The 21,859-nt window shown below is 44.5% G+C and overlaps 1 protein-coding gene and 1 long non-coding RNA gene across 2 annotated transcripts in view; one reads left to right on the top strand and one right to left on the bottom strand.

The window, feature by feature from the left end:
* Nucleotides 1-18,558, top strand: part of meox2a (mesenchyme homeobox 2a) — a 70,616-nt gene extending 52,058 nt beyond the window's left edge. The window contains exon 3 of the mRNA XM_085988393.1: nucleotides 15,386-18,558. Coding sequence (XP_085844519.1) covers nucleotides 15,386-15,610 — 225 coding nt within the window. The 3' untranslated portion in view covers nucleotides 15,611-18,558. The remainder of the gene's footprint in view (nucleotides 1-15,385) is intronic.
* LOC147117417 (uncharacterized) lies at nucleotides 15,714-19,649 on the bottom strand. The gene is made up of 3 exons (XR_015078447.1): nucleotides 19,398-19,649; nucleotides 17,691-17,736; nucleotides 15,714-15,802 (listed from the first exon to the last, which is right to left on the bottom strand). It is a non-coding gene; the product is annotated as an uncharacterized LOC147117417 (long non-coding RNA).
* Nucleotides 19,650-21,859: the final 2,210 nt, after the last annotated feature.

The raw sequence follows: 21,859 nt of genomic DNA, 5'->3' as shown, positions 1-21,859 counted from the left end.
CTTCAGAAACACACTAGTTACAACTGGTCAAATAACTTGCAGCCTGTAGGAATGGAGGTTCCTATCAGAAAGACTGAGTTCGACTCAGGTAATTAAATTAATGAACTTTAATGAAACCAAACGAGTTTAAACTGGAAACTGCTAGAACACATCAATAACAGGTCTACTCTCCTTGAGGGCTCCACGAGGACTGATCCTCTGGTCAGAAGACTGACGTCATGACGTCATCACGTTCTTCCCGCCATTGGGGCATCACGTGACTAATGGCATGATGTCATCACGTTGAAACCGTGCTGTAAAGGTAACTAGGCATTGTACAGTCAAACAGTGTAATTAAATGTACAGGCACAGACAGTAGCTACATTGCTGTTAAAGGAATTATGTACAACTGCTCTGAGTCCTTTGGTGGCTCCGCCACATGCGCCCCCCCCCCCCACCAGAACTGTCTTTAACAGAAAAGGTGAGGCGAGGAGGAGGCCTGATGAGCCTGTCCGATCAACTTTGATACCCTGGTAGAGGAAGTTGACGACCGGTGGTCGAGTTGGCAGTCGGTGGTGGCTGAGCAGGCGCGGCGAGCGCGGTCGAGTTGTCAGGCGGCTTTGGTTGATCAGGTGCGGCGGCAACGGGCAGTCGGCCATGTTTGGGTGGTTGAGCGACTATGACAGGGTGGTCCAGGTCCAGGTGAGCCGGCTTCAAGCGGTCCACCGAGATGTGATCCGGTTTCCCTCCAACGTCGACCAAAAAGGATTTGTCTCCCGGTTCGATGACGCAGAAAAGACCAGTGTAAGGGGGCTTGAGCGGATCCCGGTGAGCGTCGTGGTGGATGAAGACATACTCCGCATTCTTCAGTCCTGGTGGCATGTAGGAGGTCTGCAAACCGTGATTGGACGTAGGTATCGGAACAAAGCATCTGGCCACTTCTTGGTGGTGAACGAGTTGCCGGGAGGCGGACCATGGCTCTGTGGGAGAAGGGAGGAAATCTAATGGTACACGGAGCGGCTGGCCATAGACGAGTTCAGCCGAAGACGATTGTAGATCGTCTTTGGGCGCCGTACGGAGACCCAACAGGACCCATGGGAGTCTGTCCACCCATCCTGCGCCTTGAAGACTGGCCCGAAGAGAGGCTTTAAGCAACCTGTGGAATCGCTCGCAAAGGCCGTTTGCCTGCGGATGATAGGCGGAGGTGTGATGAAGTTTGGTACCGAGCCCCTGAGCCACAGCGTTCCAAAGATCCGAGGAAAATTGTGGCCCACGTTCCGAGGAGATGTCCGCCGGTACTCCGAAACGGGCGACCCAACAGGAGATGAAAGCTCTAGCGACATCTGCCGACGTGGTGGAAACCAAAGGAATTGCCTCTGGTCACCTAGTGGTGCGGTCCACTATGGTAAGGAGATGAGTATAACCCTGAGAAGGCGGAAGCGGCCCCACGAGGTCCACATGCACGTGGTTGAAACGACACTCCGGAACAGTGAACGCAGCCACTGGAGCCTTGACATGACGCTGGACTTTGGCCTTCTGGCATACGATGCAGGTATTAGCCCAGTCACGGACATCGATGTGCATACCTTTCCAGACAAACTTGGCTGACATAAGCCGTTGCGAAGCCTTCATCCCTGGGTGCGACAACCCATGTATGGCATCAAAAACCCTCCGGCGCCATGCGACTGGCACGATGGGACGAGGAACTCCCATAGAAACGTCGCAAAGGAGCGTGGCACCTGCGGCCTGGAAGATGACGTCGGTCGCTTGGAAGCTAGAGGGAACGGTTCTATATGATTGGACCTCCGAACCCGAAACCTGATCTGCCGCCATGAGGGCATAGTCGATTCCCAGGTGCACCGCGTGGACCGTCGCACGGGAGAGGCAATCTGCCACCAGGTTCAGATTGCCTCTCCAGTGCGACGGTCCACGCGGTGCAACTCGGGAATCGACTATGACCTCATGGCGGCAGATCCACGGTTCGGTTCGGGTCTTGGCCATGGCGAACGTAAGGGGTTTGTGGTCGACAAAAGCCGTGAAGGGGCACCCCTCCAATAAAAACCGGAAATGGCGAATGGCAAGGAAAAGGGCCAGTAGTTCCCTATCGAAGGTGCTGTACTTTTTTTCATTTTGTCGCAATTGATGGCTGAAAAACGCCAGCGGTTGCCACGTGCCGTTGACCCTGTTCTTGCACTGCACCGATGGCGTAGTCTGACGCGTCGGTGGTAAGGGCGATAGTAGCACCTGGAAGTGGGTGCGCCAGCATGGTTGCGTTGGCCAAAGCGTTCTTGGTGTCGCCGAATGCCTGGATCATTTCAGCTGTCCAGCTGATTGGGTCTTTACCGGACTTGCCCTTGAGGGCCCCAAACAAGGGTTGCATGAGTTGAGCCGCCTTGGGGACAAAATGATGGTAGAAGTTGACCATCCCCAGGAACTCCTGCAAGGCCTTGACTGTCGACGGCCGCGGGAAAGAAGTAACCGCCTCGACCTTCGTCACCAAAGGGACGGCGCCATCCGATGTTATGCGATGTCCCAGGAAGTCGATTTGTTGCAGGCCGAACTGGCACTTGGCCGGGTTGATGATTAAACTGTGTTGGCTGAGGCGCGTAAAGAGGGAACGCAAATGGGAGATGTGCTCCTCCTTGCTAGCACTGGCGATGAGTATGTCGTCAAGGTAGACGAAAAGGAAATGCAGGTCTCGAAGAACAGAGTCCATTAAACGCTGGAACGCCTGTGCTGCGTTCTTTAAGCCAAATGGCATCCGCAGGAACTCAAAGAGGCCAAAAGGGATGATGACTGCGGTTTTCAGGACGTCTTGTGGGTGCACTGGAACCTGGTGATATCCACGGACGAGGTCGACTTTAGAGAAGATAGAATTTCCTGCCAAGTGGGCCGAGAAGTCCTGGATATGCGGGATCGGGTACCGATCCGGAGTGGTGGCGTCGTTGAGGCGTCGGTAGTTACCGCATGGCCGCCAGCCGCCGCCTGGTTTCGGCACGATGTGGAGAGGCGAAGACCAGGGACTCTTCGATCGCCTAATGATGCCGAGCCGCTCCATTGTGGTGAACTCCGCCTTCGCAGCTGCAAGCTTGCCGGGTTCGAGCCTTCTAGCCTGCGCATAAACCGGGGAGCCAGTAGTGGTGATGTGATGTTCAACACCATGTTTCGTCGCCGAAGAGGAGTAGGTGGGCCTTGTCAGCTCCGGAAACTCCCCGAGGAGCTGTGTGAAGTCATCTGGAGGATGGAAAGCACAGGCAATGGAGCGCGCCATGGAGGTACCGTGGAAGCACGGAATCGAGTGGAACGTGGCCGCGTTGATCAGCCGGCAGTGCCGGACATCGACTAGTAGGCTGTTGGCACACAGAAAATCTGCCCCTAGGATAGGCTGTGAGACTGTAGCCATGACGAAATCCCAAAAGAAGCGCTGACCTCCGAAACAGACTTCGACCCGCCGCTTTCGGAACGTTCGAATAGCTGCGCCATTAGCCGCTACGAGGGAAAAACCGAGGTTCCCAGTCTGCATGTCGAGCTTCGACGCAGGTAGAATGCTACACTGAGCCCCGGTGTCACAAAGGAAATGGCGGCCCAAGAGGGAATCGGTGATATAGAGGAGTCTCCCCGTAGAACCGACGGCCATTGCCACCGTGGAACGCCCGTTAGACTTGGTCATCTGTGGCCAGGGACGCCGCCTGCGCCTTCTTGTTTTTTTGGAGGGCGAAAAACTGCAGGGGGAACGGCAGCATCGAGCTTACGCACCAAAACGGGTGTGGTAGGAGCACCAGCCCGCTGTAGGAGAAACCGGGACCGCGTCTGTGGGGGGTGGGCGCCTCGTGGCTGTGCAGCACTGCTGGGTAACCATGAAAATCTTATCGGCTTCGGACGCAAGCTTGGCGCAGTCAGTAATGTCGGAGCTGGCTAGGGCAGCCTGAACCTGTTCAGGCAGTTGATAGAGGAAAAGCTCCCGGAAGATGAAACATTCCGGTTCAGCACCCAAGAGCATGAACATTTGGCTTATGAGCTCGGACGGTTTGGAATCCCCAAGGCCGGGCAGCGTGATGAGCCGGCGAGCACGCTCCGACTTTGATAGCCCGAAAACCTGAAGCAACCGCGCCTTAATTGCATCATACTTGCTGTCAGTAGGAGGACTACCGATGAGGCTGATGATCCGTGATGCGGTTGCGCTGTCAAGGGCGGAGACCACTTAATAATAACGGGTCTGATCCGCGATGATGTTCCGAATGGCGAACTGGGCTTCAGCCTGGATGAACCAGGCGTCTGGTTGTTGCTCCCAGAACTGTGGCAGTTTCAGCGTGACGGCGTTCGTGTCCATGTCGAATCTTCCACGAAAATCGTTCGTAGAAGTCGGGGTCACCAATGTAGGAACGGAGGTTCCTATCAGAAAGACTGAGTTCGACTCAGGTAATTAAATTAATGAACTTTAATGAAACCAAACGAGTTTAAAGTGGAAACTGCTGGAACACATCAATAACAGGTCTACTCTCCTTGAGGGCTCCACGAGGACTGATCCTCTGGTCAGAAGACTGACGTCATGACGTCATCACGTTCTTCCCGCCATTGGGGCATCACGTGACTAACGGCATGACGTCATCACGTTGAAACCGTGCTGTAAAGGTAACCAGGCATTGTACAGTCAAACAGTGTAATTAAAGGTACAGGCACAGACAGTAACTACATTGATGTTAAAGGAATTATGTACAACCGTTCTGAGTCCTTTGGTGGCTCCGCCACAAGCCACAGTAATTAACAGCTAGTCAGGGGCACACTTACAGCTGATTGAATGTTAACTGACACTGACTTGCAATTTTTTAAAGTTAGAAAACGAGGTTAAATTTCAGTATGATAAAAACATGTTCTCTACTACTCAACCATTACCAGTGAATTCCCATTCTCACCAAATGTCCATCATCACTCTGTTTAGCAGATTCATCCAACTCTCACCAAGCTCTTTAGGTATTCTATCCGCGACACCCTGGTCCACTCCTCTATCACCCCCAACACCCACTCCCCTTCCCACAACATCTTCCAATGCAAGCACAGGAGTCGCAACACCTGCCCTTTTAACTCCTCCTTTCCCACCATCCAGTGTCCCAAACACACTTTCCAGGTGAAACAGTGATTTACTTGCACTTCTTTCAATTTAGTATACTGTATTTACTGTTCACGATGCATTCTCCTCAGAGGAGATCAAACGCAGATTGGGTGATTGCTTTGCGGAACACCTCCATTCAATCCGCAAGCGTGACCCCGAGCTTCCTGCCATTATAATTCTCCGCCCCACTCCCACTCTGACCTCGGCCTCTTACACTGTTTCAATTAAACTCAACGTAAGCTCGAGGAACAGCACCTCATCTTTTTATTAGTCACTTTACAGCCTGCCAGACTCAACATGGAGTTCAACAATTTCAAATAATAACCTCTGCCCCCATTTTCTCAGATGGCAGTTGTTGCTGATGATATTGATATTCCCATTTACACCTCCTCTAGACCCATCTTTTGTTTCTTTACTGTCCCATTACCATCTTTCGCCTTGCACCATCATCCCTTTTGTTATTTAATCGCTCCTGCCTTCTACCCTATCACAGACCTTCCCTTGTGTTCTTTCCTCCCCTCCCCTTTCCCTGCCTCTGTATTTGTTTAAAACCTGTTACATCTCTAACTTTTTCCAGTTGTGACAAAAGGTCACTGACCTGAAACGTTAACTCTGTTTCTCCACAGCTGCTGCCTGACCTGCTGAGTATTTCCAGCTTTTTCTGTTTTTATTTCCGATTTCCAGCATCCGCAGTATTTTGCTTTCATGTCTGTAGGTTGTTGTTGTTTTCATAGCTTCACATTCTTCCCTTGAGACTGAACTAGACCATTCACAACCTTGGCATCCTATTTGACCGACATGAGCTTCCGACCATATATCTACTCCATCAGCAAAATCGCATACTTTCACCTCTGTAACATCGCCTATCACCAACCCTGCCTCGGTTCATCTGCTGCTGAAACCCTCACCCATGTCTTTGTTACCTCTCGACTTGACTATTCCAACGCTCTCCTGGCCGGTCTCCCATTTTCCACTCTCCATTAACTTGAGCTCATCCAAAACTGTGCTGCCCGTGTCCTAACTCGCACCAAGTCCCGTTCACCCATCACCCCTGTGCTCACTGACCTACATTGGCTCCCGGTCTGGCAACGCCTCAATTTAAAAATTCCCATCCTTATTTTCAAATCCCCCCCGTGACCTCTCCCCTCCCTATCTCTGTAACCTCCTCCAACCTTACAACCCTCGGAGATCTCTGTGCTCCTCCAATTCTGACCTCTTGTTTGTCTCTGATTTTAATCGCTCCACCTTTGGCGGCCGTGCCTTCAGCTGCTAAGGCCCTAAGCTCTGGAATTCCCTCCTTAAACCTCTCTGCCTCTCTTCCTTGAAAACGCTCCTTAAAACCTACATCTTTGACAAGTTTTTGGTCACCTGTGCTAATTTCTCCTTATGTGGCTCAGTGTCAAATTTATTTTGATAACTTGAGGCGTTTCACTAGGGTACAGGCGCTATATAAATGCAAGATGTTTTTGAAAGATAGTGTGAAGTAGTGGAATGATGCACAAACTGATTATCAATCTGACAGGCCTTGACCTGAATGCTCCTTCCATGGCCGTAAACATCTTCATACCAACTGATAGCTCCTCTACAGCAGGGGGTTTTATGGACTCCCACAACACATACGGTGAGTGGGGTGGGGTTGGGGTATCTCCCATGGGATGTGAGTACACTGCTGGTTGTTGACCCAGAATTCAGATCTAGTCTCCAGTCTCCACTCGCCGGGAGTGTCTGGAGTGGGGTTTGAACCATGCACCTTCTGAGTCGGAGGCAGGGCTGTTATTAAGCCAGAGGCTCGCTCCAACAATAGTAGGTAAATAATAATGTTGTGTTAATTAAATTCAAACTTTTGCAGCAAACTAATGGACTAAGTCATTTACTAGATATAATGGATAATCTTATAAATTTGCACTCGTATTATAGGCCTTTGCCTAACAGGAGTGGATATTAGGAATTTGGGCACACACTCCCCACAATTTTCTGTTCAAATGGAACACAAGCTTGCAAAATAACTCCTATAGTAGAGAATACGGTTTTTTCTCCAATCTCTCACTTTCCAAAGGCATAGCTCCCTTACTGAGGTACAGTTCCACATCTAGCAGACATCCTATGTATAGTATCTCATCCTAGTGACCATTATTCATGTGTGAGCTTCGGCAGGGAGCGTTCGCAAGCTATCTGACTGCCAGAGGACATCATAGCTGATAGATCCTATCCTCACTTGACATCCACACGTGCACTTTCAAATGGAGTTGCTGGACAGCAGTCACAAAGTGAGAACCCGGGTCAATTTTACCTATCCTAACCAAGGGCGCGGTAATGTCCCAACCATTGTCCCAGTTGAAATCAGTTAACTCAACACAGTCCGGAGATTGAATCTGGGACCGACCTTCCTTGTCTGTATGATTTAGAGAAGTGAGGCAGATTTTCCTCTTTTGCACTTGGATGTTGGTAATGACTGGGGCAGAGCACACAGATCACGTGCTTGTATTGGAGCTCTGCCGAATTTCTTCTATGTGTGCTGCCCAGGCACACCTGTTACAAGTTTCAGGTATGCCTTAGATATTCCCTCGGTTACAGCAGTGCTGGTTACTCCTGTGAGTGGTCCAAGTGTCTTACATTCAGGCGTGTGCCTGTTCTGCCCAATGTCTAATTATATGACAGTGTAATCCAGGGGTGTAACAATAGAGTCCCCTTGTGATCTGAAGTGGATATCATGGCCTAGAAATGATATGGCACTGCACCCATTATTTGGGTAATAAATGGGTGCCAAAGCTTCTAATATGGTGGGCAGCAAGTGTGTGCTCATTACGAGCTGGAAGTGCACCACCCACCATATTGGTATAGGCAAAAAAATAGGCATCCAAGACCCATGCCTGAAACAGGCTTTAGACCCTTTGCATATGCAAATAAAGGACCTAATGACTGATTGAGGCCCTTTTGGCAAAACTGGGTTGCTCTGAATGTAGCTGCCAGTGGGTGGCTGCGTTTAGGAAAGCCAGATCGACATGCTGCCTAACCGGCGGTCCTTAAAGGAACTTCTGTAGGCCGCCAGTAAAAAGGTAAGTTTATCAAAAAAAGCTGAACTCAATGTGGAGCCGAGAGTTGCAGGAGGACGCCTTTCAACTCTGCATTAAACCTGTGGGCCGCTGCCGGCCACCATTTCCCTCCCCCCTGCCCCTCACTTCCCCCCACCCCGCCCCTCACTGCCTCACCCCCCCCCGCCCCTCACTGCCTCACCCCCCGCCCCTCACTGCCTCACCCCACCGCCCCTCACTGCCTCACCCCCCCGCCCCTCACTGCCTCACCCCCCCGCCCCTCACTGCCTCACCCCCCCGCCCCTCACTGCCTCACCCCCCCGCCCCTCACTGCCTCACCCCCCCGCCCCTCACTGCCTCACCCCCCCGCCCCTCACTGCCTTCCCCCCGCCCCTCACTGCCTCACCCCCCGCCCCTCACTGCCTCCTCCTACCCCCCGCCCCTCACTGCCTCCTCCTTCCCCCCGCCCCTCACTGCCTCCTCCTTCCCCCCGCCCCTCACTGCCTCCTCCTTCCCCCCGCCCCTCACTGCCTCACCCCCCGCCCCTCACTGCCTCCCCCCCGCCCCTCACTGCCTCCCCCCCGCCCCTCACTGCCTCCCCCACCCGCCCCTCACTGCCTCACCCCCCGCCCCTCACTGCCTCACCCCCCGCCCCTCACTGCCTTCCCCCCGCCCCCACTGCCTCACCCCCCGCCCCTCACTGCCTCATCCCCCCGCCCCTCACTGCCTCCACCCCCCGCCCCTCACTGCCTCCGCCCCCCCGCCCCTCACTGCCTCCGCCCCCCCGCCCCTCACTGCCTCCTCCTTCTCCCCGCCCCTCACTGCCTTCCCCCTGCCCCCACTGCCTCACCCCCCACCCCCTCATCCCCCCACCCCTCACTGCCTCCGCCCCTCACTGCCTCCGCCCCCCGCCCCTCACTGCCTCCTCCTTCTCCCCGCCCCTCACTGCCTCCCCCCACCCCTCACTGCCTCCCCCCGCCCCTCACTGCCTCCTCCTTCCCCCCCGCCCCTCTCTACCTCCCCCCCCACCACCTCCCCCCCCCACCCCTCACTGCCTCCCGCCCCAATATTGCCACCTCAAAGCCTGTCCTGATGTCCCGATTGCACCCCATCCCTATCACCCGCCGTCCCAATATCCCAAACGACCCCGTCTCAGCCACCCACCTCTTGAACGACCCTCTCCTGGTCGCCATGCCTCCGAATCGCCCTCCCTTTCCCGATTTTTAAATCTGTACATATTCACTTTGTTTTAAAACACAAAACAAACATAATTCATTCCCAAATCTTTTCCATGAAACAAAATGATCTGAAATCCTGAAACGTGACAATGCCTAAGAGCAAAAGAGAACAATCTGCCCCAGTGACTTTACCCTTGAATCTAGAATACATTTTAAATGTGCCATATTAAGAATAAAGCTTTCAAATGAGACATATTCAGGCTAAACACAAGGCATTGGTTTCATAAAATGATGCTCTGGATCATACAAATATTGTCCTATTCAATTTAATTTCCCCATAGTTACCAAATAAGAAAGAATTTTGAGAAATTAAATATAGAGTAGTTTAGACAAGTTTATTTAAACAAAACTTCTGGTCATTGGAACATTTACATTTGAATAATTGTATCACACAAACAAAAACTAGTAGTCTGGCTAGTGAGTTATTCTTCAACCTATAATCCATAGCATAGATAGGCATTGAGAATAGCAAATCAAGTTGTCAAAGTCTGGTCCCACAGAGACAGTAGACGTCTAAGCTTATGGCTATTTATTTGGCAACCTTTTTAAGCAACAGCTTATTCATCATTCTGTAAGACATAAATACGAAGCAACTTGTCGACTAAGGAAATAGAAGAAGCTTTTGACATTCTGCAACAGGTGTATTAATACATCAATCTTTCACATTATACTGGTGTAGAAATAGTAGCTAATCCAGAACACTCTCCACTAAACCATACCACAAGAAATCTGTACAAAAACGATATTAGTATTGCCATTTTTTGATTAACTTGTGGATGAGAGAAATGTCTGTAAGTTAGTTTAACATTTTACTTCGGCAGGCAATCAAAGGCAGGAGTTAAATATTGTAGCTTGGAAATTATGTTGAGCAAAGTTCTTGCAAGAACGCAAAAGGCGCGTACCAAATTCATTTCTCTGCTATTTTAACTGAGATGTTAACCCATAAATAGGTTAATCCCTCTGTAAAAACAGCAGAGAGGAATTTTATACAAATATATTAAGCGTTCATACAATAACATTGTTCTAATAACTTCCAAGCTTACACGTCTCATTCTTTATTTTATTTTTTTAAAACATTGCCCCTTCTAATTTTTTCCTTTTTTCCTAAAGGGACTATTGGAATTTGGTTCCACAGGCCCCGGCTGCCACCAGCACTGAGCCTAGTGGCCCTTCCTCATGTGTGAACCTGCACAGTGAATTCAGTGGGCTATTGCACCGTGGTGGACATCACAGCTTAACCTGATCCTTTCCTCACCTGACATCTTTCTATGCACACTTTCCAAAAATAAATTTTATAGTGTTCATTCTGTATCAACTTGTAGCAATCAGGAGAAGAAACCCTGGATGGTCTTTTACAGCCTCCCTTCCAGTGTCCTGGCTAAGATCAGCAAGGACAGGGTATCAAATCTAGTCCTTTCAGATCTCTATGGGTGAGTTCCACCTGAGGCACTGAGCTCACCAACTGTGACATTACTACTAATAGTACTAAATTCCCATTCGTCAGCTCAGCAATGATGGGGCTGAATGAATTCACTCTACTGTAGTCTGTTCTTAACTAGTCATCTGTATTCCTTTCTGCAACAAGTCACTTGACATTGTCTATCCAGTGCTTCCTTGGTCTTCCTCGACTTCTTGTTCCATGTACCTCTGTATTCTAACTGTTTCCTATCTTGAAACATGCCCGAGCCATCACAGTTATCTTTCTGTTAGCTCTGTTTCTTGTCTAAGCCATGTTCTTATATTATATTCGGTATCAGAGATCTAGAATTCGCTAAGAGATCGACAATTACTCGTTGGCCACTCTCAGTAGGTTTAGCATGCCAACCGAAGCAAGGTCCCAGGGTGTGGCGCTTGGAGCCACTAATGAGAGCTGGGTGAGCCACCAGGGCCAACTGCTAGTAAAACCACCCTCCTGGGTGTGATTGTTTGCTATGCAGAGATACTCGGGTAGAATTTCCACTAGTTTACGCTTATTTTATCAGCTCAATCTGGGTGAAATCAGTTAAACCAGCGCAAAAGATTGGGGAATTTTAAATATAAATTATGTCAGGCATAAATCGAGTTTCTGCAATCTTTAACGCTGGTATAAAAATCATTCCATCCGAAGCTGGCCCATCCACAAAGCTGGCCAGATTGAAACAATGAGGATGGCAAGTTTTCACCAATTGTCCCATTTGTGGCGGCTCAAGGAGGGCTTTCAAATTGTGCTCATTCTCTTGGGCACACAGGCACTAGTAGGCACGTTCTAAAAGTTTTTACATATTAAAAATATTTAATTTACTAAGAAATCATTTTCAGTGATTTAAAATCAGGTTACTCACAGGTAGAGGATTGGACACTTATTAAAAATGCTTATTTTTGTGATAAACCTATTTTTAGCTGTATTAATAAAACTGCACCAGGTTACCACTCTTAAATATATCAATGAATATTTTTTAATGCAAAAGTAAAAAAGTAAACAATTACATTCTATTACTCTGACCGATTGCGCGGGGTCATGGATGATTTTACGTTTGTGATTATGCAAATGCATTTTAGCGGAAACTTGAACTGTAACCTAACCAACGCAATTTCAAGTGCAATTTGTGCCCAATTTCCTGATTGTGCTCAAAGCGGAAACTGACCCCGCTACCTTTAGGGCTTACCCCATACACCTCATTAGGGAGCATCAATCATTACTTTATAAGGATTGCATTCAGTTCACCTAGTAAGAAATTATTTTGCCTGTATATTATGTGTAGTGAAATTGTGAACATGTTCTTTATAAATACACTTATAATTACACACAAGGAGTGATTCTGAGATTTAGCGCTTGCAGCAGGGAATGGTGCTGGCAGGGAGTGCATCATGGGAAATCAGGCAGGCACAGCCTATGATTTTCCATCTAGTAAAATTAATGGGTAAAAAGATCATGGACTGTGCTTCTCCGATTTCCTAGATGCACTCCCTACCAGCACTGCTCTGTTGGGAGTGTTGGATCGCAGAATCACCCCAGTAGCTTACAGACAATCTGACCAAGTATGAATTAAGTTGATGTATTAAAAATGTTTTTATTTATGGCAACTTCAAATGTGAAATTTATATTTGTTTTTTGTAGCAAAATAAATTTCTCTTAAAAAAAATTATTAAAACTTTGCCAAATGCCACAACATTCTTAAATTAAACCTGTAATCCTGTGACCACAATGGATGCAATCCTCCAACATCTAACATATATAGTCACGAGGAATTTCCTCGGGGATTCTCTTGATCAGCCGGTGTAACTTTGTGGAAGATTGGCGGAAGCTCTGTTTACGCAGTGTATCTGGGGTTTCCGCCGATCTCCCACCAAAGTTACGGTGGTCGATCAGGAGAATCCTCAAGGAAATTCCCAGCATGTATATTTGGCACTCTGGCTATTGTTCTGATTTACAAGTGAAACATTTCAGCTGTGCTGCTCATACACATTTCCTACACAATGATTTTCCAATCTTAGCTGTGTGATTTACGGGCAGTTGCTGTGCAGAAGCTCAGCACTTCCTCACACGGAGAGTGGAAAGCAGCAAAGAACTAAGCAATGGAGGCCATTTTTGTAAACCTCCTTAGCTGGTGGGTCAAGAGTGACATTGGAAGAGGCCGGGGAGAAGGCTGGCTTAGCTAGGGAATGATAGCTTTAGCTGCTCTTTATTAACTAAGAGAGAAAACAAAATAGTTCTAGTTGCATATGGGAAATGTTTTCCCTTTTTTTGTACATTTCACTTCCATTCTGCTCCTCCCTCCATGTAGTGGCTGAGATTGAGAATTAAATGAAGCAGGCTTGAAACTGCATCCAGCCTGGCTTTGTGGTACTGAGTGTATTAATGGGGCAGCACCTTCCCTGTAATGAGCATACTTAGGGTCATTTCTACCCCATCCAACAGTTTGATTAAATGAGTGATTATTTGAACTTGTTAGATCAGCTTAATTGGCAATAACAGCAGCTTTATTCAATAAAAGTAGTAAGGAAAACTGTGCAATCACAGTATTTTTGAAGAGTGACCAGTAGCAGTTTCAGATGAAAGCTTCTTCAGTACTAAGCGGCCTCGGTGATCCAATAGTTGCCTGAAGACATATCTCCTTCTCTGTGACAGTAGAAATGTCACTGAAACTGATAAACACAACAGATGTCCAGCCCAATGCCATGTGGATAATGCCAAGTAGGCGGTTTATTTTACATTAGGAATTTTTGGCTTGCAATCTAGAAATACCCGATAACTACACTTTGTTAGCTCATGTAATCCTTCAGGATTTTCTAACAAAACATATCTATTAGTATATAAGTGGATCATATTTATCAGAGAAAGAATATTCTACTAAATTCCCAGAATATATCAGAAGGAAACACATTGCAGTAAGTAGCAATTTCATTAATATTCCTTTAACTCAGAGTCCCTTCATTATAAAGGGCCCTTCCTTTAATTTTTAAAGGCCAGGCACTGCAGACATATTAAAGGGCTGCTTTTTATCCGTTCACGTGCTTCTTTATGCAGACTCTTGTTAACAGTCAACATATTACTTTGCTGAAAATGGTGTCACTGATTATAGAAAGCAAACATTCAACACTAATTTAGTGAAATGCCTCTCTGAGAGAGGACAAATACCTGCAAATAACTACTACATAAATGTAAGGTACCTCACTGGTATCTTATTGTTTATAGAATCATAGAATGTTACAACACAGAAGGAGGCCATTTGGCCCATTGTGCTGTGCCGTCTCTTTGAAAGAACAATCCAATTAGTCTCACTCCCATGCTCTTTCCTCATAGCCCTGCAAATATTTCCTTTTCAAGTATATATCTAATTTCCTTTTGAAATTTATTATTGAACCTTCTTCTACCACCCTTTCAAGCAATGCATTCAAGATTATAACAACATGTTGCATAAAATAAATTCTCACCATCTTCCCTCTGGTTCTTTTGTCAATTATCTTAAATCTATGTAATCTAGTTACCAACCCACCAGCCAGTGGAAACAGCTTCTCCTTATTTACTCTATCAAAACTGTTCATGATTTTGAACACCTCTATTAAATTTCCCCTTATCCTTTTCTGCTCTGAGAACAACCCCAGCTTCTTCAGTCTCTCCACATAACTGAAATCCCTCATCCCGGATACCATTCTAGCAAATCTCCTCTGCACCCTCTCCAAGAACTTGACATCCTTCCTAAACTGTGGTACCCAGAATTGGACACAGCACTCTAGCTGAGAGTTATTTAGTGATTTATAAAGATTTAGAATAACTTCCCTGCGTTGTTATAACTTTGTTGTAATTTTCTTTATTTATTTTTAACTTTTATGTGTAATTTTTCTAATCATCAAGTTGATTTATGGTAGCATTGGAACACTTGCCACCTTTTGCACCCAGAGTCAGTATTGAGCATTCTTAGGTTGGTATAACATAGTTAAGTCCGACTGCTCTGCCCCAACAATGTGCCTCAGTCCTAACCTCAGGAGAATACTGTACTACATTATGATATTTTTCCACAAGTCCTCTGTGGCCTGAGTGAGATTGAAAATTAGTACCCAAATAATATGCCCACTACAAACTGGGCTGAGGCTACCTGAAGTGGTTTCACATGGTTTGTTTGCACAGGAGACTTTTAGTTTGATCAGGCTGGGCTGTGTTTGAACACAGGTCTAAGAGGTGAAAGGCCAATATCTAATCCATTACACCACACAGTCTACCTTATTTATTATTTTATTAACAAGTTGACCTGTACACCGTTATCCTTAAATGAGTACTATCTTCATGATAAAGTGCTTGGTAAGTTTTTTGTTTGTTTGTGGGACAGAGAAAAGCAAGAAGAGCATGAGTTATTTTTTGTCATTTTGACATCTGATAATAATGAACTTTGGTGTGATTCATGTCACTATGTGTTGGTACAAAAGTGTAAAAATGTTGACCAAATGCTTTGTCATTAAGATGGTGCCCCTTTAACTTGTCACCATTGTAATACATAATCAAAATTGATAAGTTCCTTCACATGATAACCAGCTTTGATTTATTTTAGGTCAAAGTGTGGTTCCAGAACCGGAGGATGAAATGGAAACGTGTTAAAGGAGGCCAACAAGGAGCTGTCGCAAGGGAAAAAGAACTGGTTAATGTGAAGAAAGGGACATTACTGCCCTCTGAGCTCTCTGGGATCTCCACGTCAGGTGCTCATCATGCTGGAGACATTCTATCAAACGATGAAAGCCAGGACAGTGATCACAGCACTGAGCTTGGCCACTTGTGATGTACAAAGTGAGAGAGAAAGTCTCGACAGATACTCAGGAAAGAAATGGCATGAGGAGAAAGCAAACAACATTGTCTTACAGCCTCTGTGCGAATGATTCCTTGTGGACATGGTGCGAACATCAGAGCCTCTGAACATTCCATATTTGCATATGACAATCAGATGGTTTGCAAGTTTATGCTTTGACTTCCACTGTAAATAAGAACAGGAATTAATGCAAAAAAGCAAAAGAAATATTAACAGAAACTCTAGAGAGAACAATGGGGAAGATTTCTTCTGTGCAATCGCTGGAGCAAAATATTAAACACATTTCTAAAGACTGAGTATGCAATCTTGCCACAGAAGAAATCCTCACCCAGTAATGGGAAATGTAGCATTTCAATGTAATTGAAATTTTAAAACAGTGCTCTGAAAGAGACAGCTAGAAAATGCAGACACCTTCTCCAGTATTCTTACTCATAGGTGCAATACTTATTCAAGTAGAAAAATAATTATTTAGGCAGCAGCAACACACTGATATTTATAGGGTTGTCCTGACACGTTTTTTAAGAGCTGTTGATGGGAAAAAGTATCTAGTCAGCTCAACAAAACCCTGAAACCCCTACAGACTGCTACTCCAGTGAATGATACCAAAGTAATAAAAGTAAAAGTTTAGTTTGTTGCATATTTCATACACATCAAAGATACCAGTCACTGGTGTGTTGGAAATCTTATTATCTCCTGTGGCTAAATATCATCAAATTATATCAAGCAAATGTAACTAACATGTAATTAGTAATTATCAGAAAGTTAAACAAAAATTGAAACACTGAGGGCGATTTGAACTATTGTTTACTTTTTCATTTTTCTTATTCAAAGATCCAATAGAGATTCCTATTTCCATTCTGTTTTTGTCCAATTAATTTTTACTTCAGTCTTTACTAACAGTCAAACAAATGTAGTGAAAAAACTGAATATCCAATCTGTGCAAAGTGTAATTGGAAATTTGACATTGTTCAATCGATATCATTTTTATTAATTATCAGTCTTAGCCAAGTGACAATAATTTCCATAACAGTTGCACCCAATGTTATCAAAATAATCTATTTGCATTTTCCAACATTTGAGAAGTTTTTAAAGCACTTCTAAAATGTATAATGTTGATAATCAATACAATTTTATGCACTATTGTTTACTGCATGTCAGGTTTAGGGGATGTAAAACATGAATGTCTAATAGCATCCTGGAATTCTTTATGGCCTTTTCATATTTGGTATTGCTGTTTGGGAATAATGTACAATACAAACAATAGATTAATTAAGTAAATGTTGCACATTTTATTGAAGTGTAATAAACTGTTGAATAATGTGCACATCTAAGCCAACCAAGTTTTAATCAGTATCTTATCTATGATATATATATATATAGAATAATGGGTACTCAGGAGTGAAATACAAGGTTGCACCTCAGTTGAGAAATTGAGGATGTAATTCCTGATTTATCAGGAAGTAGAAAGATATGAACTTGGTGCCAGAATAAGGGCGAGTTACAAATGGGCTGTATGTAATGCTTAATGACAGGGTGGACTAAATGGCTGAATGATCTTTCTTCGTTCCTACTATATTTTGTATAAACAATAAAAGTAACACTAGAAAGGTTCACAAATGCTGTCTGATTTCAGAGATTAGGTTACAGCTTTTACCTCACTCCCCCGGTATGTTTTATTATATTTACTGCGTATGATATTTTGTTAAATTGACATTTTGAGCGTGTTCCTAATGTGGATATGCATTCCTTCACAGGTTTACTGGTGAATAGCCTGCAATGGATTGCAGGAAAATTTCATACACAATATATATTATCTTAGTATCCATAATACCAACTTGCTTCATACATCAATTAAAATATATAAATAGTTGTAAATAATGCCTTAAACTTAGAGTTTCATTAATTACTTGGTAAATATTTCTTTTAATGTTTTGAGTAAATGATTAAGTCTTCACTCTGAGAAAGTCTGATTCACAGGGAGTACAGCATTACAGTGATGCTGCACTTTAGCCTTCAAAACAAGAACATTTGGTAGCAATAGAAATATACTTACATAAATCTGGATATGCAATCCCAGGTATAGATTCTGCCTAAGTGGCCTGTGGTAATTGAAATAATAAATGACAAGAGAAAGGATGAAAACATATTGATATAGAAAACGTATCTGGTTTTGTGTTCAAAGCTTCTGTGTAAGAATTGCAGGATTGTAATAAATGGGATTGTCTTCTGGGCATGCTGATATCACATACAAGAAATGCAATTACATTTTTCAACACAACTTACATCATCACACAGTGTGTTAGCGAAGAAATGAAAAAGGTTTGTCAAAGACTTTTTCACGAAGACATTGCCCCTTTAAGCAAATAATACTCAAGCTCCTTAATATTGTTTCTCAGATAATTCTGTTTATGTAACAGTTCCTAAGCTAAGAGCTAATGATAGATTTCAAATGGTTTCTGAGGCAATACATAGATAATGCCTGGTGGTATCAAAGCAAAACAGTTAAATTAGCTACCTCCTGGGAATGATAATTATGCTATTTGCTTAATGAACTTCAAGCTGACTTAAATACAATGTATTAACAGTAATCACCTGAGAAACATATGGCTTCCTGCTGGTGCTGTAGAGCAATGAAATAGCCAAACCTTTGGCAACATATTGTTTACAAAGTTCTAACTGCCTTTGCCTTTGTACAATAATTGCACACTGGACACAAAAGTGTCTTAATGTTTTGCTGTGTCTTGCAAAAGAAATACTATTGCTTGCATTTTGTTTCTTATGTTTAATGAAAGGATTTTTAAACAAGTTTGAAAATGTGCCCCTAATAAATTCACATTGAAATAGTAATCACCAGGAAATGTATCATTTATTTTAAGAGTTCTAATGTGGGTTTTTTTTGCCAATAAAAGAATTGCAACTGATTTACATATATTTTGGGCAAGTCTAGAAACCTACAGAACCATATTAATTGCATTTCACTGCCTCCATTTTGTTGTCTTCAAAGAAAAGTATAAAAAAAAGCATAAAAAGAAATACATAATTTTGTATCTGTTTTATATTTTTTAACACTATTTACCTTTGCATCTACCTTTCAGAAAACAAAAAACAAAAAGGATTAAAGTCTATGCCGCATAGGAACACCTCTAAGCATAAACATTCATTACAAAAGAATAATCCATTTAATTTTTATTCTCTTGGTTGAGGACATCCCAACCAGCAACCTGGCAGATGTAAAATCTAAGAAAATGCATCACAGTTTGGAGTCTCCAGCTTCCAGAGGTTGACTTGGTGCAATACCTAACTGCAGAGGGGCCAGTTGACTTGCAGTAACCGGTATGCTGTTAAACTGCTGAAAACAAAGGCCAGCATTGTGATGGCCAAATGAAAAATCATTTGTAAAGCACCCTCACTGGCCACATCCTTTACAGTACTCTGCGTACGTTCCGGTATATTAATTGCAAAATTGGCCCATTTACAGGAAATAGCTTGTTTGAATATTTTCTTGCTACAATCTCACTTGAAGTTGAACATCTAAAACATTAGTTGCAACATTCGGTGCAGTATCTAGAGTTCATGTTTCTTCAATAGGGAGCAAGATATTGAGCCTCATTATTTGATTGTGAGAGTTTCTTGGAGTATCATGCACGTGTACGTACACTTTTACTTGTACGCAAAAAACGATCAATTTAACACTCAACTTGAAAAGGAATTGTTTGAAAATTCTGGTGCATTTAATATAGTTTCTCAGGCAAATTGTTACCCCTTTTGCAAGCTGCTCACGGTCATGCTCATTCCTTCTCCAGCCAGGAGGTACGGTACGGCCTGTTGATGTCCACACAACTGTGGTCAATGTTGCTGAACAGAACACAAGAGATAAAAGCTGGGATTTAAGTAAGGCGAGTTGGACAGGGTCATATGAATTATGGCTCCAGCCTACTGCCCAAGGTTTGTGCAAATATATAGGAGATGAAATTGGTCTTTGGCAGTAGATCAAAATGGGTGATAGCAAATCGGCAGCCTGTTTTACACCCTGCTTGATTGAATGGAAAAGAAAAACACAGGTTGGGGTGTAAACTGGGCCGAATCTTTATTTTGCACTACCACCACAGATCAATTTCACCCCCAAAACTCAATTTTTTATGCTATATCTAACTACAATGGTGTACTGATGTCAGTAACAGAATGTATATTGTTCTTAATTTATGATATATTCATAGTTATACCATATGAGGTTATCAAATACAATACAGGAACGACCTCATTTGCACAATGATTAGTATGTATTTATGACATGGCCTCTGCAAAGAGAGTGCCTTCCTAAGATTGACTCCCATTCTTGACTGTTCTGAATTATAAAGGGCATTGTGATAGCATTTTTACAAATCTGTGGGGCATCACAACACACAAAAATGAAACCAAGTTGTTACTCTTAGTATTACATTTGTAAAATAACAGTTTTTCTTCCTTGGAATCTAATGTGGAATGTTCATCAAGATATGTTGTCTAGGAGATAGAATCCTTGCTGGTTGAGTTCCAGGATTCTCTCTTAATTGGTCTTTGATCTTCCCATAGGCAGTGCTAATTGATGGTGACTGCTGTAATGTTTTATAATTGATTATATGCTTTAGTTGACCATTATGTTACAATTGGGCCAATGATACAATAGTGAGCAACTGATGCGCTTAAGTTCATTGGGTGCCTGCCAATTGGGTGTGGAGGCCTGAGGCCTACAACACGCTCAAGGCACTCAGCACAGCCCAATGGAGGCAGTGAATTGGGTACGAGTCACTGCACAATTTGTGCACAATGATCATTAGGCCCCTAAATTGTATTTAAATGATATGCACACTCAATAATGCAGTTGGAGCACCTGAGCACTGTTCCAGCTGCACAGCATCTTTTTTGGAAAAGAAAGACTTGCATTCATGTAGCGCCTTTCATGACCACTGGATGTCTCAAAGCGCTTTACAGCCAATGAAGTACTTTTTGAAGTATAGTCACTGTTGTAATGTGGGAAATGCGGCAGCCAATTTGTGCACAGCAAGCTCCCACAAACAGCAATGTGATAATGACCAGATGATCTGTTTTTGTTATGTTGGTTGAGGGATAAATATTGGCCAGGACACAGGGGATAACTCCCCTGCTATTCTTCGAAATAGTGCCATGGGATCTTTTACATCCAACTGAGCGAGCAGACGGGGCCTCGGTTTAACGTCTCATCTGAAAGAAGGCATCTCCGACAGTGCAGCACTCCCTCAGTACTGCACTGGTGTGTCAGCCTAGCTTTATGTGCTCAAGTCCCTGGAGCGGGACTTGAACCCACAACCTTCTGACTCAGAGGCAAGTATGCTACCAACTGAGCCACAGTAATGGATACTAGAGGTAGGACACCTTTAAAAAAAAAAAAAATTCTGCACCTCTGCCCTATGCCCGCCCTAGCACTCCAACACCAGCATCAGTGCCCCCATGCTCATTATATTGTGAGATGTGTCCAGAGTACTAGTAAATTATGCAAATCATCTGACCTAGCATTATCTAGTGTGGTTTGTAGGGGTTTTTTGGCGTGTGCCCAGTCAGCTCTGCCCCTGGCTGTCTCTGAGCGGTTTGAATCGCTCCACACCCCCTGGGTTCTAGACACCGGACTTAGGTACAGGCGGTGATACAGAAAAATGAGTAGACAAGTGGTTCGTTGCAAGAAAACCGTAATTTTTATTAAAAGGTAAAACAAGAGCACAATACTGAGAATTACTAAGATAATTACAGGCATATAAAAATAATACACTTATTTGGGAATGGGTAACACATGGCACATCGAGGGAACAAACACATTAAAATCCCCTTATCCTTATCCCACCCCCTATACCTGACTAGATTAAGCTATGAGGGGCCAGGGATTTATGCTCACCAATTCGAAACCTGTTGATTTTTAACGATTGTGATTTTTGGGGTCCACTCTTGCTGTTCTTTGGGGTCCTTCATCGCCACGTGGTCACAGGGCGCGGCGGTGGAGTTGTTTATGCGAATCACCCTCCTTTTCCTCAGCTAACGTCGTCGTCGAGTCGAGTCTTCGTCGAGTCACGATGGGTCTTCTTCTTCCTCGGGCGGTTTAGTCACTGGGGCTCGGTTGGCAGTTTATACTGACAAACTGATTTTTCTACCCATTCTTCGAACGCCAGTTTATGTGTCATGGACGCTGCTATCCATGCTTTAAACACCAACTTA

The sequence above is a fragment of the Somniosus microcephalus genome, chromosome 5, assembly GCF_052327205.1.
Source record: "Somniosus microcephalus isolate GS21.2 chromosome 5, FLI_Smic_1.0, whole genome shotgun sequence".
Classification (NCBI taxonomy): domain Eukaryota; kingdom Metazoa; phylum Chordata; class Chondrichthyes; order Squaliformes; family Somniosidae; genus Somniosus; species Somniosus microcephalus.
This window is presented reverse-complemented; position numbering and strand designations above follow the sequence as displayed.